Genomic DNA, 19900 nt, shown 5'->3' with positions numbered 1-19900 from the left:
ACAGGGTTAAATAAAAATGTATATATTAAAAATGAATATGAAAGTTTCTATGAAGTTAATGAAATACTGAGTGTAGTATTTACATTATAAATATATATATATATTTATATATATATGTAAATATAGAGAGAGAGTGTAGATCTACCAGCTTTATCTTTGCATTTTGTGTTTGATATACAGACATTTCAGTAATAATAATTAAAAAGCCATTGTTTGTTGTTGCCCAGCATTGGGGAGACGATCAAATAAAAGCAAAGCAGTTTCTGCTGCGGAGAAACTGGTTGAAATCTCTGGGAGGATGAAGCTGGGAGCTCGGTGAGCTGGTCGGCGGTGTGTTTAAATGTTGGCTACTCCCTGCGTGCAGGTCATAGTTTAATCACCTTTTTTACTGACCACCTCACCGCTGCATGGGGAAGTGAAGCAGTCCTCAGCCTCTTCCTAGTTTCCTCAACCTCAGGGCTCGAATGACTGAGAATGAACGCTGCAGTGCACGTTTGAGCGGTGCTCTCCAGATTATGGCCTGTTTGCTGTCTGCCGGTGCGATTTCCACCACGACCCTTCCGCATTTTCCTGCCGCTCTCGGGCTGTGACGTGTCGTGCTGACGGCGGCCTCGGAGCTGGAGGAGCGGGGGGCTGTAGCTCGACAAGATCTGGCTCCAGACGTCCTGCTTTGCTTTCAGCGGAGCTCCAGAAACAACCCCCTAACCCCTCCTTCTCTGCTCCTCTCCGGCCCGCCCAAATAACACAAAATTCCCGACTGGATCCTGCCCGAGTCTGGGGGAACCAGGCGGCCTGGAAGCCGACGAGCGGACACAGGCCATCCCTGCAGCTCGAATCTGGTATGCTGGCTATTATTGCTCCTGAGCCGCCCGTGTGCGGGCCCGCGTTTGCATCTGTGCGTGTTCGTGCGTTGTTGTTTTTGCATGCATGTGGTATTTTTTAATTTATTTCTTTATACCGCCGAGAGGCCGCAAAGGGTTGGGCCTTTTCTTCTCGGGCCCGGGCCTCAATAGAGGCCGTAATAGGTAATTCAGGCCTATCCGGTTAGCTAGCGACTTGCTGATATAATAAGGGTTTTGTATTCTCCTGTTGTCGTTAGCTAACGTCATTTCTAATCGATTGTAAAAGCTGGTGTGCAGTGTGGACAATAGCCGAAGCAGAGGTAACATTATCTCATCACTGAGGACTGTTTTCGGTAATTATTAAAATTAGCATTCGTCCAGACATCAAGCTAACAAAATGGCGGACGCTGGCGTGATGAAAATCGGTTGTGGAAAAGGAGTGTGTGTTTAGCCCTCCTCCTGCAGGGTTAGCTGCTTACTATAGAGTAGTGCATGCCTATCACAAACACGATTATCCATTTAGTAGGTTTTTAATCTTACTGCATGAATGCGGGTGCAGTCAGTTGTTCCTAAATCTATGTGTTGGCTGTGACAGTCGGGACTTTGCGTGTGCAATCAGTGCTAACGCTGCTCCAGTGGTGGAAGATACTGTTGTTAATCACCTCAGCGGTTTTTACACAGTGTGTAGAGCTGCACGAAGGAGACGCTAATAGATCAGCAGAGTGGGTTTTCATGTGTTGGTGGCATTTTTCATCTCAGTAATGCTGTGTGTTGTGCGCCACATATCCACACACCGTTGTCATCTTATTCCACCTGGAGGGTGGGGGATGGTACGTTCAGTGTAAATTAAATGGCACCCCGGCTGCATCGTCCACATCACTGTTTACATCTCTGCATCCCCTCTGTGTGTGTGTGTGTGTGAGTGTGTGAGAGAGAGAGAGAGAGACAGAAACATATTTGCTGCACATTATATCACCTCTCACTAATAAAGGTAGTTACTTGGGCTGTAGGATTGTTTAGGTATTTGTTTAGGTCAAGTCAATAAGGATTTCATTGTTATTTTATCAGACACAGTAACACTTGAAAAATAAGCTTCCTTATTTATTTTTTGATTTTTGTGTTTCCCTTTAAAAAAAATCCACTAAATATGTGGGGATAAAATGTCAAAACAAATGAAGTTCTCTACAGAAAAACTGTTCAGCAGCAGCTTAAACATTGCACACAAGGATACATAAAATAGAGAATATAGTATGGTTTCAAGTGTAAGATAACTGACATTAGCAAAGAGTAGTGCAGAGTAGTAAGCATTACTAATTAAGCCTTTTATGGCAGCTTTTGGTGCTGGGAAGTTTTCAGTACTTGGTACTATTGAGTTTGTCCCATTTTGGTCGGCACCAAAAATTAATTCATGTTTTGTTTCTACCTCTATTTGTTTAAAAAGTGTCCCAAGAAACAGTGCATATAATATTACCACAAAATGACAACAATGCTCAGATTGCAGTGGTTGTTTGACACCAAGCCAGTGGTTTTTCCGTCATGTGGATCACATTAAAATATATTATATTTAGCTCAGTATCATGCAATCACTACATTGTGTGAGAAACAGACTGTTATACATGATAGTTACTGAACTTATATCCAGTGATGTGTGGTTATGTTATGAGTAACACAATGATAATAACAGTAATCTAATAATTTTTTTTGTTTGACAGTTTCCAGTGATTTTTGTCGTCGAAGATCTAAGATTTGTATCGTTTGCTTTCAGCTTTCCATTAACAAATGCAGTGCGAGGACAATGGATGAGGATGTCACCAGGCTTGCAATACATTCAGAAGAGCCTAAAATAATATTACACGGATCGGGTAATTAGCCATGTTTATATTCATGTGTTTTTTTGTTTGTTTTTTAATTTACAAAATGTTTTGGTAAATATGGTAGTGCTAGGGAATTTCAGAAAGCAGGATTCCTTGGTTAGCCGGATAACATTTTTTAAATAACTGATTCCAATGAGTAAAGATGTTTGTATGGTTTTATTATATGAGTAGTTAAAAAGTAATAGTATTATAAAACACTCATACACAATAAACTGTTGCTGGTTAACTGGGAAATCCTGCTTCTTTCAGATGAGGGTTGTGCCGGCGGGCAAGAGTTTGTTGTGGAGCTTCAAGAGACAGTGTTGGTGTCAGAAGGCGAAGGGGAAGGCATGGCGGTTCACAGGTTTGCACCAGACGAGCTAGTCATCCAGGATGCTGTTGAGGATGTGGTGTCTGAGTATGTACACTGCGATGAAGATGAAGATGTTGCTGTAGAAACCTGCGTGATGGCTCTGGATGGTGAAGAGGAAGGCGTTGCCATGGGAGACATCCCTGAAGATGGGCTGGACCCAGAGCAGCAGGAGGACGACCAAGATGGCTGTGGAGATTACCTTATGATATCCTGTAAGTTTTCTACTCTGCACTATTAGCATTGCGTTTAAATGTGCCATTGCTTTCCTGAAAAGCATACCTAGGACCAAATGTGTGCTCAGACATTTGCCTTCACTTTATGTGGATAAGATCCTCTAGAAAAAAAAAAGTGCAAAAGCATTCACAGCATGTGTTTCTAATACAATGTTTGTCAGACCATGTTTGGAGGTAGTTTGAGACTCATTGTAGCCAGATACATGGTTTGTTTCCTATGTCTTAATGAAAAATTATACTGCAATTAGCAAATTCCTTTATTATTTTAGGTAATATGTTAAAATTGTGCTAAGTTTAAATATCTGTACTGTTGGAACTAAACTGGAACAGTGCAGAAGGTATTCTTCTGTTATTTTTGGTGGTAGAAAATCAGCTAATAGGTGCATTATCACCTCCTCCTGGACTGGAGGGAGGCCAGCCCTGCAGCATGAATGTAGACAATAAAGATGTATTACAAAATGTAATGGGGTCAACTAAGACACATACATGTAGCTAATTGTAAATATGTGGCATCATGTGACCTGCATTGATGACGGGTTTTGTAACGTCATTGTTGGGATTCACCAGGGTGCATTAGTAGTGTGTACTACTACTACTACAACAACATATATGTGGACAAATGCATCCCAAAAAACACTTGTTATCTGATGCTCAAGTGGTTTGTTTTGGTGTTTGTTTACACTTGTACTTAGGCAAAGATACATTTTATAACATAAGTGTAGATAGGGTCATTCTTTCAGTAGTGCTCTGAAATTATCTTTAGCTATTGATGCTTTAATAGTTTAGGTGCGGTAGTGGTCATTTAGTAGGGCAGTTGGTGGTTCGATTCCTAACATGACAACAGTTTGTGGCTCAAAAAGTTGAGCAACAACGTTAACAAAGACGGCACGCCACTGAACACAGCCCAAGTCTCTAAAGATGAGACTGTTAAATAGAAAGGTCTGAAAGAAATGTGGTACTGTGGAGATATTTTGGCTATTTAAAGTGTGACAAGAGGCAGAGCAGCATGTACTGCAAATGCAGGATTTCACATTCTCAGACTTAAGCAATTGCTAGTGGTCCCCCCTCACCCAGTGTTATACCTGCTCGACAACAGTCGAGATACAGTATTAATCAAACAATTACCATTGCAGCTCATGAGTAGTAAAACCAGCACATCTGAATGTCTTTTAATAATATGATATTTTGTGTTTATCCCTCTCGCTAGTGGATGAAGCAGGTAAAATGGTGTCTGAGGATGGAACTGAGGTAACAGTGGAGGGAGCTGTAGAGGACCAAGAAGTGGAGAAGGATGAGGATGGGCAGGAGGTGATAAAGGTGTACATCTTCAAGGCTGATTCTGGCGAGGATGACATGGGTGAGGAGCAGTTAACTGTCTACATCTGTTAGGCGATAATTTAATCCTTCATTATTTCTGAGTGCTAGTGGTTGCCACACAGTATCCCTGTTGCATCAAATAAGAGAATAGTTCTTGTTTACGCATAATATTTTTCCCAAAATGGTAAATTGTATTTGACATTAGAGAATCTTTATGAGGTTAGTGGCCAAATGTAAGGTTTTCTGTTCTTGAAAAAGTTGTCTCAGTTTCCCAGTTATTGCCCAAAATTGGGAGTGTCTAAAATATATTTTTAATATGCAGGAGAATCAGTTGACATCAGCGATGGAGACACAGAGAGTGTGGCATTAAATGAGTCTTCAGGCCAAACACTCAGAGAGAAGATGGTATACATGTCTGTCGGGGATTCTCATCACAATCAAGGAAACCATGGTAAGTCTTCTAATGAGTGGGGATGACAGTTACAAGAGTAAACGTCGTTGTTTGGTTTTGTACATGTTGGGCTCATCTACAGGTGGGTCCAAGGTGACTGATGAGGTATATATGGAGGTGGTGGTAGGAGGTGAAGAGCCAGTAACTCACGACCGCTCGTATGACAGCGTGTCTCTAAGCAAGGACTTCATGCCTGTGGCCTGGGCAGCTGCTTATGGTCAGCACCCCTGTCTATTAAATTGCTTTTAAAACAAAACTGGAAGCCTGTGCATCAACCACGTCTCAGAGTGTCTTGGTTTAAGTTTTACAGATGTTTTTTTTTTTCTTTTTCTTTTTTCTTTTCTTTCCTTTTTCTTTTTGTGTTAAATATGTTCTGTTGCTCACACAGGTGCAGAGGACAGTGAGAGTTGTGAAAACCGCAACGGTGCAGCCAGTGCATTGCTACACATTGATGAATCAGATGGGGTTGATGAAATCAATAGACAACGCACCAAGAGTAAGAGACGGTCGGAGCCTCGACAGGTCCAGACAGGTAAGGTCAACACAAAGGATATGGAAATCTTCCTCAGGCCAGTTTTGGATGTAAATGCTCTTTCCTATTTCACACTGTAAAGAGGACTGATACAGTGAAACTGTGCAATGCTCAGCAGTACAACAAAGGATGCCTTAATGATCAAAATCTTTTAAATATCAATAATAAATTGACACTACATTTAATCAGAGCTCAGTGTGCATAGTGTACACAGTAATAATTTTATTATCTAGTCATCTGTCAGCAAGAATGGGTTTCAATAACCTTTTTATGTCCAGCCCTCTCTCTTTTGTGGCAGCAGTTAAACTCTCTAGCTTCTGTCCTTTGCTCAGGCTTATCAGCTGTTTATTTTTTTCCTTCTTCTTTGGTAATACCTGTACTGTAGAGAAATCTGCTGTGCATTGCACCTCAGCACTAGTTGTTTATCATTTACCTATGTGTTAGCCTCCAAAAAGATTCTTTCATTTTTCATCCGGTATAAGGTGAAGCAAAAGAACAAAAACGTTTTCAAAACCACCATAGTATCATAATTGAGAAAAGAATTCTGAATAAGTTAATCACAAAACCAGAACTTGGGTAAATGTTTATTAAACAATTTTTAAGGTTCAAGTAAAAGAAGTTTGCTCTTTTTCCAACACTGAAAACCTCAAAATCTTGTCTTGTTTTGCACTGCTTTGCTCTAATAAATCATTCTTATGTGTTTATTTATTTTTATTATTTACTTGTTTTGCAGTTGTACACATTTCCTTGTTCCAGAAGATCTGATCACATTTTTGAGCATTGCGTTAGAACTTTCAAATTGGTTATGTGTGCATAACCAATTTGTATTATTTTAAATTTGCAAATTGGGCCTGTTGCAGCATTTTACAAATTGGGCCTGTTGTCATTTCCTCCTTCTTCTTTTCTTCTCTCCAGCCATCATAATTGGTCCATATGGGCAGCCTCTGACAGTTTATCCCTGCATGCTTTGTGGCAAAAAGTTCAAGTCACGAGGATTCCTTAAACGTCACACTAAGAATCATCACCAAGACGTTCTGACTAGGAAAAAGTACCAATGTACAGACTGCGACTTCACCACCAACAAGAAAGCGAGCCTCCACAACCACATGGAGGTGCATGCTTTAAGCAGCAAGGCCCCTTTTGAGTGTGAAATGTGTGGCAAGGAGTTTCACCAGCAGGCGGCGCTGTTCACTCACAGACTGCAGCACCACCACAGAGAGCCCAAGAGCCAGCCGCCTCAACCGCCCACCAAGATGCATAAATGCAAGTTTTGTGACTATGAAACGGCCGAGCAAGGACTGCTCAATCGGCACTTGTTGGCTGTTCACAGTAAGAGCTTCCCCCACATCTGTGTGGAATGTGGAAAAGGTTTCCGTCATCCTTCAGAGTTGAAGAAACACATGCGTACACACACTGGTGAGAAGCCTTACTCCTGTCTGTATTGCGACTATAAGTCGGCTGATTCATCTAATCTCAAGACGCACATCAAGACTAAGCATAGCAAAGAAATGCCATACAAATGTGAGCGCTGTTTCCAGACATTTGCAGAGGAGGAAGAGTTAATGCAGCACGGACTAACACATGAGGAGAATAAGACCCACCATTGTGCCCACTGTGATCATAAAAGTTCCAACTCCAGTGACCTGAAACGCCATATCATATCTGTTCATACCAAGGACTATCCACACAAATGTGCTGTCTGTGGAAAAGGCTTCCACCGGCCATCTGAACTCAAGAAGCACTCGGTATCTCATCGCACTAAGAAACTCCATCAGTGCCGGCACTGCAACTTTAAAATTGCAGACCCTTTTGTTCTCAGTCGCCATATCTTGTCTGTCCACACGAAAGAGCAACAGGCCTCTCCTGAAAAGAGTGAGTCTAAGAGGACAGAGACACACACTCCTGTTGCGACACCTAAAAAGTCTGCAGCTAGTGGCTCCAGCAGCTCGGGACCACCTGCTAGAGTCAGCGCAGCCAGCCTAGCCAGCAGCGTTACCGTAGTTATTGGCAAAGGACAAAAAGAGAGGAGAATTTACCAGTGCCAGTACTGTGACTACAGCACCGGAGATGCTTCGGGTTTCAAGCGACATGTGATTTCCATTCACACAAAAGACTATCCACACCGCTGCGAGATCTGTTCGAAAGGCTTCCGACGACCGTCTGAGAAGAACCAGCATATCATGCGCCACCACAAGGACGTAGTGCAGACAGAGTGACTCTGACAGAGCCAAATACTGTGCCACAAAAGAGAACAATGTTTAAGCAACCAGTCACACCCCAATTACTGCACCCTCAGCACAACACCATTCACATTGAAATGATGTGATGTGTGTGTGTGCCGCACTTAGTCCATTCAGTTGTTTTTGCTCTTGTTTGATCTTCAGCCTAATGTTTGTTCAGAAATGTATACACATGTACATAACATTAATGCTCCGTCAGAATTAGCAACAGAACCCCTACGTAGACTTGCACTTTTAACTGCATGTCCCTTGCTGGCAACAGTGTGCATGGCAGATTGTGCAGATGTCTCTTTGTAGATACACATTTTTGATTTTGCAGGCAGCATTGAGTTATCAATCACAGTGGTCCTAATTATTTGTCTCAAAACTGAACTGTAATTTGCAAAACATTTGCATAATTTTGTTAAAATGTAGTAAACAAAGCAGTATGGATTAGCAACCTGTTCCCAGTAGCACTTGCCATCTTGGTAAAGATCATGATAAATGCAGTAATCAAGTTGTATGGATGTGGTGAACGAGAGAGAAAATGGAGAGTGAGTGATTTTTTTTTTTTTGTTTGTTTGTTTTAAAAAAACATCTGATGTGCTTCCTGGTGCTCTGAACCCACCTCTCTAACACAGTGCTTTTTGTTGTGTTAATAGCACACAGAGAATCACCCTTAGCCTCATCGACAGAGGTTTACAATCATTGAATTAACGCAAAATACACAGTGAAGTAGTGGACGTGTCATGGTAGTGAATAAAATTACACTTATGCACCTGTATCGCAGTGCGATCATTACCCAATCACTTGATCATCACATACTTGTTTGATATTTCTGTTTCAAGTCAGCAAGTGTACTATTTGATTTTTTTTTTTTTCAGACCAAGTGCCCAAAGCAGTAGAGATGGAGCCCTGACTAATAGTATTTTTAATCCATTACTTCTCCCTGGAGAGTAAAACCCCATTAATTAGAAAAGGCTGCTTTTCGTGGAAACATTCAAAAATCCAACATCCTTACTGTTGATAAGCAGTTCGTGATTATGATTTCTTAATGAACAAACTTGTTTTTCATATAAATTGGCATGTTAAATTACATAGTAGAGTATAATGTACAAGAATCAGTATGATACTGATGCTGTTAGGCTGGGCTATATTAAAAGTTCACATCAGTGTCCAAGTATAACAGTCTATCCTGAATGGGGAATCGTACAGTGTATATATCTGGTGCTTCTGTAATAAAACTATGAACTGAACAGTTTTTGCCAACACAGATGTACTTTTGCCAGTAGAAAGGGAAAATGTATATCTTTTTAGATGCAACCTTCAGATCACAGGCGCTGGTGGTGTACTTGTACTATGGCTTTTTACATTGTTGTTATCACCTGTGATTATTTCTGTTTTTATATTTATTTCATTTACATGTCGTTGTATAGTTAAGTGTAACTAGACTTCTATGGGACGTAAATTATTGTTTTGTATACAAATCTGTACAAAGCGTGTAGATGTAAACACTTGATAAAAAGGAAATCTGAACTGTGTTGTTATGGATGTACTTCAATGTATTTGTTACAAAAGGTAATAAAAGCGAAGTATTTTAGCCCTTTGGGTTTGGTCGAAGTTGGTTTCTGCAGACATCACCTGTCTGATAAACATATTGAATTTATTTTCTCATTTAAATATTTGGAAAGCTGATCTTGAACTTTAACCACATGTATTAGTTTGCTGGCTGCTTGTATACTACCACTGCTGACACATTACTACCTGCTATAGATCAGTGGGACAGCAGCAGTGTGTACTATTCACATGTACATGTGTTGGTAGAAGAAATTCTTTTGTAGTTGATTGATGTGCAGTCTTTTTTTAAACGGCTAATTGTCAAAAGCACCAAGTCATCTCAGCAGGAAGTTATAAAATTAGTTAAAGTGTTATCCAAATAATAACCAATTTATTTTCAGCCCACTTAACACCAACTGTATATACTGTAGTGTAGTAAAGCAGTTCATGTGTTTTCATGTAGAATATTGCAGGAAGTAGAAGCCTAAAGAGATGTGACCTCATTACAAGAAGTGTAGATGTGAGATCAGGTACTTTTTAATACTTTGGTGAAAGTGCATAAGAATCACAAGAGACGCATTAAAATTCATAGAGCTTTTTTTTTTTTTTTCATTTCAAAACAGATGGTGCTCAGTTACAGTATTAGAGTATTGAAACTAGGCTTTCCGTCACATTTAGATGTCTTTCATGCAACATTTGAAAGAGTGGAGTGAAAAAATAAAAAAGAAGTTAAGAATTGTCCCAGTTTATGGCAGTGATCTTGATAGATGTAGAGTATTTATTCATCAGCATTGATGGCATAACATGACAGGAGCAGAAAACTAGGCAGCTGGACACTCGGCTAGAGACATGAAGGAAAAAAAAAGAGTTTTATTGATTAACATCGCTCTTTATTACAGGTTAATAAAGATAAAACAATAAACTGCCTTTATAAACAGTCTATTCATTAAAACCTCGATAACATACCGTTTTTGGGAAGGAAAGCAATGTTTTCGGGCAGGATGCCAGTATCCAAGGAGAACTGCCTGAACCTCTCCAGCATATCAGCACTGAGGTCTGTTTGACGGCCTGTCAGACAACATAATGATAATCTTCTACAGGGTGTGTGACTGTGTTTGTAACAGCTGCTCAAATGTAAATCGACTACACGGACAGTAGCTTAGTGGCACATTGTGGCCTTACCATACAGTTTGTTGACCACGGTGTTAACACCCGCCTTGGTCTTGATGGTGTGGGTCAGGGCATACTCGTCATACTTCACATCAACCCAGCGCATGTCGTTCTCACTCCCCCAGCCTGACAAAAGGGAGGGAAAGACATCATGTGCATGTTGCTTACATGCCCCTGTGCTTTCAGAACTGATGTGTGTGTGTGTGTGTGTGTGGCTGCACTCACGCTGACTTGTGTATGTGAACTTTCCAGGCACATTAGTCTGCTTGGCCAGGGAGTTCATTCTCCAGCAAGAACCGTCAGAGCTGCAAAGAAACAGCTGACATTACTGCTGTGTCACTATTTATTTACTTTTTAAAAAAATCTCATCTCTCCCTGTTCGTCCTCTCACACTCACTTGAGACTGGCGTACGAAATGTCCAGGTCCCCTTCAGCAGTTAGGGCGACCATGGTGGTGCCCATCTTCATGCTGGCTTTGCGGTTGACAAACCACTGGGCATTAGTGGCAAATCCAATCAGATACCATTTTCCAGCCACCTGTAACAATTGCAATCTTTTTTAAAGTGACAACCTTTTGGTGTTACTCGAAGTAAAATTTACTTAGTTTATCTGTTTGTCTTTTCTTTCAAATCGATCCTATCACACATTCAAAAACTGCCTGCAAAATCCTGTCTCCTGGCAGATGCTCAAGCTGCAGCTGACTCAAAAAGCACACAGCCAACCTAAATGGATAGTCAAATAAAAATTGCCCAGTAGTGTGTCTTACCTGCTGTGAATTGAAGTCTGCCTGTGGCACGATTTCAGACGAAACCATCAAGGAGCAGAGCACAGCTCCCAGTACTGTCAGAAGTAGAGTCATACCTGCTGAGGAGCAGTCAGTCTCCGAAACGATGATGGAGAAGAATGTGGGTGAAGACCTGGATTTCTGTTGCTGAAGTTCTACCTGACGACCCTTTATATACTAGAGAGTGAGATTACATTTTCCCTCCCAGCCAGTGCACACACACGCACACACACACACACACACACTGATATGTGCCCACACCCACACGGAGCTCGGATGGGTTTAAACACGTGAAGCTTCAGGCAAGCTCGTATACAGAGGGGAGTTGTTAGGCCTGCCAGAGCAGAAATTCGATCAACCACAACAGAGGTGAACACATGACATTCTAAGAAATGATATAACCTGAAGAACATGTGTAGAGGTTATGTCATGTTACTTAGGAAAGGCTTGACAGTCAAACGTTGGATAATACTATTTCATTATTCAACTTCCTGTGCATGAGCAGAGCCGCAACCAATAGAGGTAAACAAAGTCATGGCTGCCCTCCAGTGCTTTCTGCGGGAGAGAGAGCACAGAATCAAATTCATCGGTCAGCAGTTGTGATAGGAAAAACACACAGAGACAACACTAACAGATACCTAATCACGCACTGACATGTGGTGAATTGAAATGCGTTGCTGCAAAACCTTGTTGTCTCTCTAATGGGTTTAAAGTCTGCAAATGCTTTCCTCTCGTCCTTTGTCTTACAATTACTGTCATGAGCAAATTTTGAAGCTTATGGCTCCCTCACATGGAATAAGAGAACAAACAGAAGTGCTAGTTCATCTTCCTCCGCAGATGGAGTAAAGTTGGAGAAATTTACTGTGAACAAATGGTAGTGCAGGATAAATAGGAGTTTGTTCTGTTTGTTGAACCCATTCTATTCATCAGCTACTAATTGTAAGACAAAGGACGAGAGGAAAGCGTTTGCAGACTAATCTTATTTCATCTGCTGATTTCCTGCTATGCGAATAAATGGACCTTTAGATGAGATTGCTCCATCGCTTCAAATTTCAACTGCTGATGAAACACATGCAGTGAGGTTAAAAGCACCATCCACATTGTTTAACACTGCATAACCATGAATATGTACATTTTAAATATTTACTTGACTTGATTTATCGGAGATATCTAGTTTTAAAAAGTATCTGCTAACTCTGGTTCTTTTGCTGCTACCTGGTTCTCTCTGCTACAAGTATCAAAGTACTTCTTCCTCAACTGCGTCGCTGCTTCGTGTGAAGATGAGAAGTCTGAACTTAATTATATTATTTAAAATCCCTTCAAAACAATCGCCTGAGGTTTCCAGGAGTGTCTGTGAGGAGATGAATTAGTGTAGTGATGTTGCAACAGACCTTGCAGACAGATGCGGGAAGATACATGCCATACCTGCATACCTTGCCAGTTTCAACCTGCTTTGCCCCAAAAAGCCCTGCAGCTGTAGCTATAGTCAGAATCTCTTGACTGGCACACTAACTTTTCACATAAGCTAAATAATGTTGCTATTAATTATCAAGATGATATTATAGCTGAATATTCCTCCAAAAGATTCTGCTTAGACAACTTTCATGTGTGGAAAGGTTCTTCAGGGGAATCACAAACACGCACACCCATTTACATAACACATAATATACAGATAATTATATACTAAACATTCAATGAGTGCAAGAGATAAGAAAGAGAAATATGAGATGTATACACTACTGCTCAAAAGTTTGGGATTGCTTAGATTCTGTATTGTTTTCCAAGGAAACACACGTGAAATCAGTCTGAATAGCAAATATAGCAGAAGAACAGGACATGCTGACACAGTCAGAGTTAGAAATTATAATTTTGATAGAAGTGATGACTGTGCTCTTCAAACTTTGCCTTCGGCAATTGCATCCTGGCAGACCTGAGTCATTCCAGCTGTCCATTTTGATCCTTCCTTCCTCAGGGTCCCTTCCACTCTGTACAAATTTCCTGTTTTACCATCTCTAAAGCACCCCCAGACCATCACACTGCCTCCACTGTGCTTGACTAAAGGTATTAACCACTGTTCTAGCATCTTTTTATTTGTACTCTAAATTGTTCTTCTGTTTGATCTGAAGACCTCAAACTTGGACTCATGTGTAGACAAAACACCTTCTTCCAGTCTTCCACTGTCCACTGTCTGTGCTCTTTTGTCCATCTCAGTCTTTTGTTTTTATTGACCAGTCTGATATACAGCTTTTTCCTGGCAACTCTACCATGAAGTCCAGCTGAAGTCTCCTCTTCACTGTTGCTGACACTGGTGTTTGACGTGTACTATTTAGTGCAGCTGCCAGTTGAGGACCTGTGAGGCATCTTTGTCTTAAACTATACAGTCTCAGATATTTGTCTTCTTGCACAGTTGTGCATCAGGGCCTCCCACTCCTTATACTGTTCTTGTTAGAGCGTGTGTGCTTTCTGAAGGGAGTAGTTCACAGAATGATAAGAAATTTTTAGTTTCCTCGCAATATCTTCTTCCTTTCTGTGAACAACAATAGCTTGACAGGTCTCTAATGAATTATTTCTTTCTGGCCATTTTGAACCTGTAAACAAATAAACAACTGCTGATGTTCAGGTACTGAACTAACATAAGAATGCCATGCTTCTTTGTTTGATCCATTATTACAATGGTTCTCAGCTGTGCAACACAATTGCAAAAGGATTTTCTCATAATCAATTAGCCTTATAAATGATTAACTTGAATTAGCAGCCATACGAGGACTGAATAAATGCTAATAATAATGATCTAATTAATTTTATTTGTTTGTAAAATGGATAAAATTGTTTGTGCATTGCATGAAAATATGTTTTTCTTTGGAAAGAAATTTGCAAGTGATCCCAAACTTTTGAGCGGTAGTGTATATGAGCGTGTAACTTTTATTGTATCTAACTTCTGTATTTCTTTACCAGGAAAGCTGCAAAGGAAAAGTTTGGCCTCAGGGTGGTGCTGGAGGAAAGTACATGGGTTCTTCCAAGTCTGTTAAGTTTAATGGGTTGAATCTGAACCCACTGGGCCGTCAGTAATCAACAGTAAATGCACATAAATCTGTCCATAACTTTTCAGACACTTTGTTACAAAAGACGTGTTGGCCAAGAGAAAAAGTTCAACTGCTGATGAGGCTAAAATGGCTAATAAAATGTGTGTCTCCCTTACCTGTTCAAATCAAAGTTATGACTTTGCATGTAGTATCCATTATTTCACTCAACACTGAAAACTGGGAAGCCTGTTGACAAATATATACATAAACCATGAGAACAAAAAATGGATTACCTCTTTAAAACAGAACACATTTAGATAGCACATAATGGAGAAAAATGCACAGACAGGCCCGAGGGTAGCCACAGAGGAAACACCAAAGTGGGCAGAGGAGTGGACAATCAAATGTTTTAGTTGAGTGATTTTAAATGACTATAAACAGTTTGATTGATTACTCCACCCAAGATGTGCATTATGAGAATTGAAAATGGGAAGTAATGGGAAGTGTATGGAGTGAAAGGCTAGACATTAAAGGAGAGTACTGTACAACTGAGTGCATAGTAATACAGATTCAATTAGACTAGATTATGATGGACAATGGAATGTTTCATTGTAATAGAAATATATAATATCTGTAATTAGTACAACGAGAAAGCAAATAAGAGCATCAATGAAGCAGATATAATCAGCAGAATATTGAATAAATACACACAGACATATTTTATATATATTTCCCTTCAGGATAAAGAAATTGTGTAATTTGTGTTATGTTGGTATGGCCATTAAAGCATGGCTGCAGACATGCATTCAAATATATTTTTAATTCAGTCAGCAGGCATAACTGAAAAAAAAAGTACAGTAACATGGCAGTGAGTGCAGCTTTATTCTTGGAGCTTATTGTTATGAATGGGCAAAATTCCAGTGAACCATGTATCATTGGTTATGTTGTGAGACACATTCCCTCTGCAGCTTGTTTCATATTTAAATGCATTTGATTTGTTATATTAACAGCTGATTTTCTAGGAATAGCATGAGATGGAAGGTGTATTAACAGTCTGTCATCATGATATTACTACAAAGTCTGTCGAGTGAAAACTAGACCAAGTCAGTGAGGCTGGAGCGCGGAGAAACCGAGGCATCTGTCATGGTGAGAAACTCAACCCAGTTCTGATAGAAGCCACGGGAATACTCTCCTGTGTCAATGACAAGTCCCCACAAGCGGCTCTGGCCCGTTTTGTTCCTCAGAGCCAGTTGAGCCTCTCGCTCCGTCACATTGAAGCTGATGTTCAGAACTTGTACCAGCAACAGATATAACAATCCAGCTGTGACGATGCTGCTGTACCATGCACAGGTGAAGCAAAGTGCCATGCTGTAAACATAAAGAGAACGAAGAGTGAACATAAAATTAATATAATGCATATCTGAAACTGATTAAGTGAAAACTGGAAATAATATCGCATTATGAAACTTTGCATGAGCATGGCTCAAACTGATTGAGTATTAAACAATCCTTATTTACACTATGACACATTTTCCACGTTTATCTGCAGTTTTCCTAAAAACAAATAAAGACACAAAGCATTGGAATGAATATATATAAAATATGATTACATTAGAGCAGACACAAACAGGCGTGTTTTGAGTTTTCTTGTGAGATCACACTCTGGCAGCTGTTCCAAAGACGCTTGAGAGTTGTGTACCTCGACTGACTGTAGACTCCAGGGCAGTAGAAGAGAGCCGTCGTTAGATGCTGACGAGGACAAAGGCTGCAAAGCACCAAACTGATCCCATACAGAGAGGTCAGCACGAATACAGAGAGGGTCAGCAGGAAACTGCGATGGTTTGACTGTCCTACACAGCTGTTTATCCTACAACACCTCAACATGCACACACACGACAGAAACACACGATTTACTGGTTAAATACAAAATCACACAGTTAAAACAGCACCGCACTGTCTGATATTATAAAGCCATACACCTAATACAGTAAAATGAGTGCAAAGTAGTTTCTTGAATTTGCATTTGAATGCCCTTTGTGTGATCGTGTTATTTCACCAGAGCAATCCCTCCTGCACATGATAATAATAATAATATATAGATTGTATTTTTGCTTTTAAGTTGTAAATCTTGTAGTATTGACAGCAAAACATGAACGAAAAGAAAATGAAACAATTGTACATGCTAAAAATGATTCAATCAGAACGGTTTCAGGACAGATGCAGACTCAGAGGTGGGTTTAAACCAACGCTGGAGCAGAGCTCAGCATCTCAGCCTGCATAAGCATTCTAACAAGTGCATGTTAAGTGGTTAAGTGACAGCTTTGTGCTCTTGGAGCCCTAAGATGGACAGGTCTAGTTTAAAATCAAGGTGTTTCTTCTGGAAACTATGTGAAAATATGTTTTTTTATCATGTGTTGAAATGACTCTTCTATGGCTGATACCTGTCCATTTAACAGACAAGTTTGTTGCTTGTTGATCAGCATAAATATTTCTGCTTATTTGAAGATAAATGTAGTCTGTTCAGACTTGGCGTGTGTGATCTTTACACAGGAGCAGCTAAATTGTAAACGGATGCTCTCTCTCTAAGTTTATCATTAATTCATTCATCATAACTCAAAATTAATTTCCACAATGTGTGCAGAGAAGTATAATTTAGAGGTGATTCATCAGCGACACAATATGAAATATGTAATCATATTTGTTAATCCAACCCACCAGATACAGTGGTGGTCCAAGCGCTGGACACATGATCCACAGGTTCGACAGTGTCCTGCCCGCGGGGGTCGCATTATTTTGCACACAGCACACTTGCTCCAATTTGCTGTCAGAGTCTCTTTGGCTGTCTGGAGTTCTGCTGAAGTCTCCAGCGTGGATGAGGCTGCTGATTGTGTAGGTCCAATGAGTGGTGTGGAGTCCTTTTTAATCTCCTGGCTCTGGCTGTGCAGTTCATGTAGGGAGCTGGTCACAAATCCTGGGCCTCTCTTGGTGTGAATAAGACAGACGATAGTGAGAATCATCCCAGCGGTCACAGTGCCTACCTGCAGCTGGCTGACGTCTCCACGTGGTAAAATCTCTGTGATGAAAAGGTAGTACATGTAGGTCAGAGAGTAGAGCGCCAGAGTGAGGAAGAAGAGGGTGCGCCTCTTCTTTCGGTGAGTGGCGTAGTAGTACCAGAGGACCAGTCCGGGCAGAGCTGTCAGGACGATGATGCCCAGGAGGTAGTGCAGCGCTGCAACCCGAAGCATGAGAGGCAGCAGCACCAGGGCTGGAATCATGGAGATCTCCAGGTTGTCGATTATGGCCCCAAGAACAGGCGACTGACATCCACCTTTAGGTGGTTTGTCTTTCAGCCACCTACAGAGGACAGGAGTCATTAATGAATGTGACTAATCCATCGTGGTGTGTAGTCATCTGTCTCTGCATACATACATCTTTGAACACACTCTAAAATCTGTGCTTCAGCTTTTACAAATACCTTTAATCAGATATTGATTTCTGCTTCATTGAATCAAATGTTGTAGTGCAGCTTAAATGGAGTGACAAGGAATGTTTTCTTGGCTTGGGAGGTTTTCTACTTTATTCTCAGCCAAACAAACAAGTTGTATGTTGTAGCTTATATTCCACTAACAGTCATGAGAACTGGATCAGTTTTCTCATGTAATCCAGTCTTAACCACAGTGGCTCTTTAATGGCAACCAAACACCACAGGGACAGTTTTACTGTAGCATCAGTTAAAATAAAGTAGAGGTCATTTTTAACCAAAGTATGAGTGAACATCAGACAATATACTACTATATAGTAGTATATTCTAATGATACTGAGCAATGACCCTTTTCTTTACGCCCATACCTGGTAAAGGCTCCATCCAGATCTTCACAGTCACAGCAACATCCGTACTGGTCGATATCACACTCACAGCAACACATAGGATCATCTGGCTCTGGAGGCTTTAACTTCTCCCATTTCATACTGGCTTTCTAAAGACGACTTCGAAGTTTACAAGCTGTCATTTCAACACAAAAGGGCCGTCATTTCAGAACGCTGTTCTCTTAAACTATGAACTACACAGTTAGCCTGCAACCCATTAATGTAGGAGAAACATTAAAACATGTGACCTACTGCTGTGTAGCTGCACAACATTAAAGGCTAATACCACAACCTATAATAATCCTCCCAACAAAGAGGATTTGACAGTTTTTTTGTAATATTCTGCAATTAATATCTAAACATGCACGCACTGTATGCAGCACACACGCACGCACACACACACACACACACACACACACACACACACACACACACACACGCACGCACACACACACACTCTGTATATGAGTAGCAAAGTTGATATTTATAAAAATATAAACACTCAAATCTAATTAGAGTAGTACATTTGTAAAAAGACAACACTGTTGGAACAATGATGGTTGTTAAAAAGATTTACGTGACACGGTGCTCTACAGTGGTGTGTCCGAAACAAACAAGACATGGAAACAGATGGCAGCTACTACTGCTTTAGCCGCCTATAATGATACATTGCTGCTATAATCCTCCCCTCAATTCTATGCACTCAATGTGAGATTTATAAAACCACAGAACGGCAATTGCATAGTTTTGTATATAGTAACAGTACAGCAACTTAAACTGGACTCAAACAACCAGTAACTTCTGTTTGTAATTTAATCATTTCCTTAATCAGAAGATTCTCAGTCCTGTGTCATCCCCAGGAGCTTCAACAGTAATTTGTTGAAACAAGGCCACTGTGTCCACAGAGACGAACTATCTGGGCCAGTAAACCCAAGTCGTCAAGACTGAGATGCAGTACACTATCATTTTTAGGCAAACTTCTGTCTATTTGACATTTTGACAATTTTTCCACGACTTCGTCAGACTGCTTCTTTTTAAACAATGATCACTATAACTCACTAACAATGATTTATGTGTTAAAAAGAAAATCCATCATCACAAAGCCAAGATAAACCTCTAACTATCTATCTAACTTACCTCTTGTCCCCTGGTGCAATAATCCAGAAGCATCAACACATGTGTGCTGAAGTGTCACATTTATGCTTTCCAGGTAAAAGTTGTGCTCTCTTCAGCAAATGAGGAAGAAAATGCCTAAGATATCTCCTTGTCACCAAGTTCCTTCTGTGAATTACAGAAGAAGAAGAAAAAACAAAAAAAGCAGCCTAGTTTCTCATCAGTCATTTGTGTTGAAAAGGGAGATTGGCACGTTTCTCCTCCGATGGTGCTGTGGCGACACTGTATAAGTGCAGTGAGATGGTTTTTATGAACTGGATTCCCACAGTGGAAGTGTCCCAGCTGAGACAACTTGGATTCCTCCTCACAAATGGTTTGATATTATGTTGCATCTGTCAGGTCAATTTAAATAAATAAATAGTCCACAAGTTGTTCTCTAGCATACTCAACCTACTTCTACCATTTTAGGTTTTAATTCTGGCATGCTTGGTAAATATAGGCACTACCTCATTTGGGTGAGGATGCCAGGGAGCCAGGAGCCTTTTCATACCTCTTCCCACAGCTGA

The 19900-nt window shown here is 40.5% G+C and overlaps 2 protein-coding genes across 3 annotated transcripts; one reads left to right on the top strand and one right to left on the bottom strand.

The window, feature by feature from the left end:
- The first annotated feature begins 300 nt into the window (after positions 1 to 300).
- LOC113169853 (zinc finger Y-chromosomal protein 1) lies at positions 301 to 9420 on the top strand. Of its 2 annotated transcripts, XM_026371594.1 has the most exons (8): positions 301 to 839; positions 2608 to 2704; positions 2966 to 3280; positions 4509 to 4658; positions 4941 to 5069; positions 5152 to 5286; positions 5458 to 5601; positions 6517 to 9420. In XM_026371594.1, the coding sequence occupies exons 2-8, from the start codon at positions 2638 to 2640 to the stop codon at positions 7815 to 7817; spliced, it is 2241 nt and encodes a 746-aa protein (XP_026227379.1). In that variant the 5' UTR covers positions 301 to 839; positions 2608 to 2637; the 3' UTR covers positions 7818 to 9420. The 2 variants fall into 2 exon arrangements, with proteins under 2 accessions (XP_026227379.1, XP_026227380.1); XM_026371595.1 differs by lacking the exon at positions 5152 to 5286 and having other exon boundaries at positions 306 to 839.
- Positions 9421 to 9956: 536 nt separating this feature from the next.
- Positions 9957 to 18332, bottom strand: LOC113169072 (palmitoyltransferase ZDHHC23-like). The gene is made up of 9 exons (XM_026370210.1): positions 18204 to 18332; positions 17070 to 17708; positions 16054 to 16221; positions 15485 to 15722; positions 10945 to 11084; positions 10773 to 10852; positions 10560 to 10673; positions 10344 to 10445; positions 9957 to 10218 (listed from the first exon to the last, which is right to left on the bottom strand). The coding sequence occupies exons 1-9, from the start codon at positions 18320 to 18322 to the stop codon at positions 10199 to 10201; spliced, it is 1620 nt and encodes a 539-aa protein (XP_026225995.1). The 5' UTR covers positions 18323 to 18332; the 3' UTR covers positions 9957 to 10198.
- Between the last annotated feature and the right edge of the window lie 1568 nt (positions 18333 to 19900).

The sequence above is a fragment of the Anabas testudineus genome, chromosome 14, assembly GCF_900324465.2.
Source record: "Anabas testudineus chromosome 14, fAnaTes1.2, whole genome shotgun sequence".
NCBI lineage: Eukaryota > Metazoa > Chordata > Actinopteri > Anabantiformes > Anabantidae > Anabas > Anabas testudineus.
This window is presented reverse-complemented; position numbering and strand designations above follow the sequence as displayed.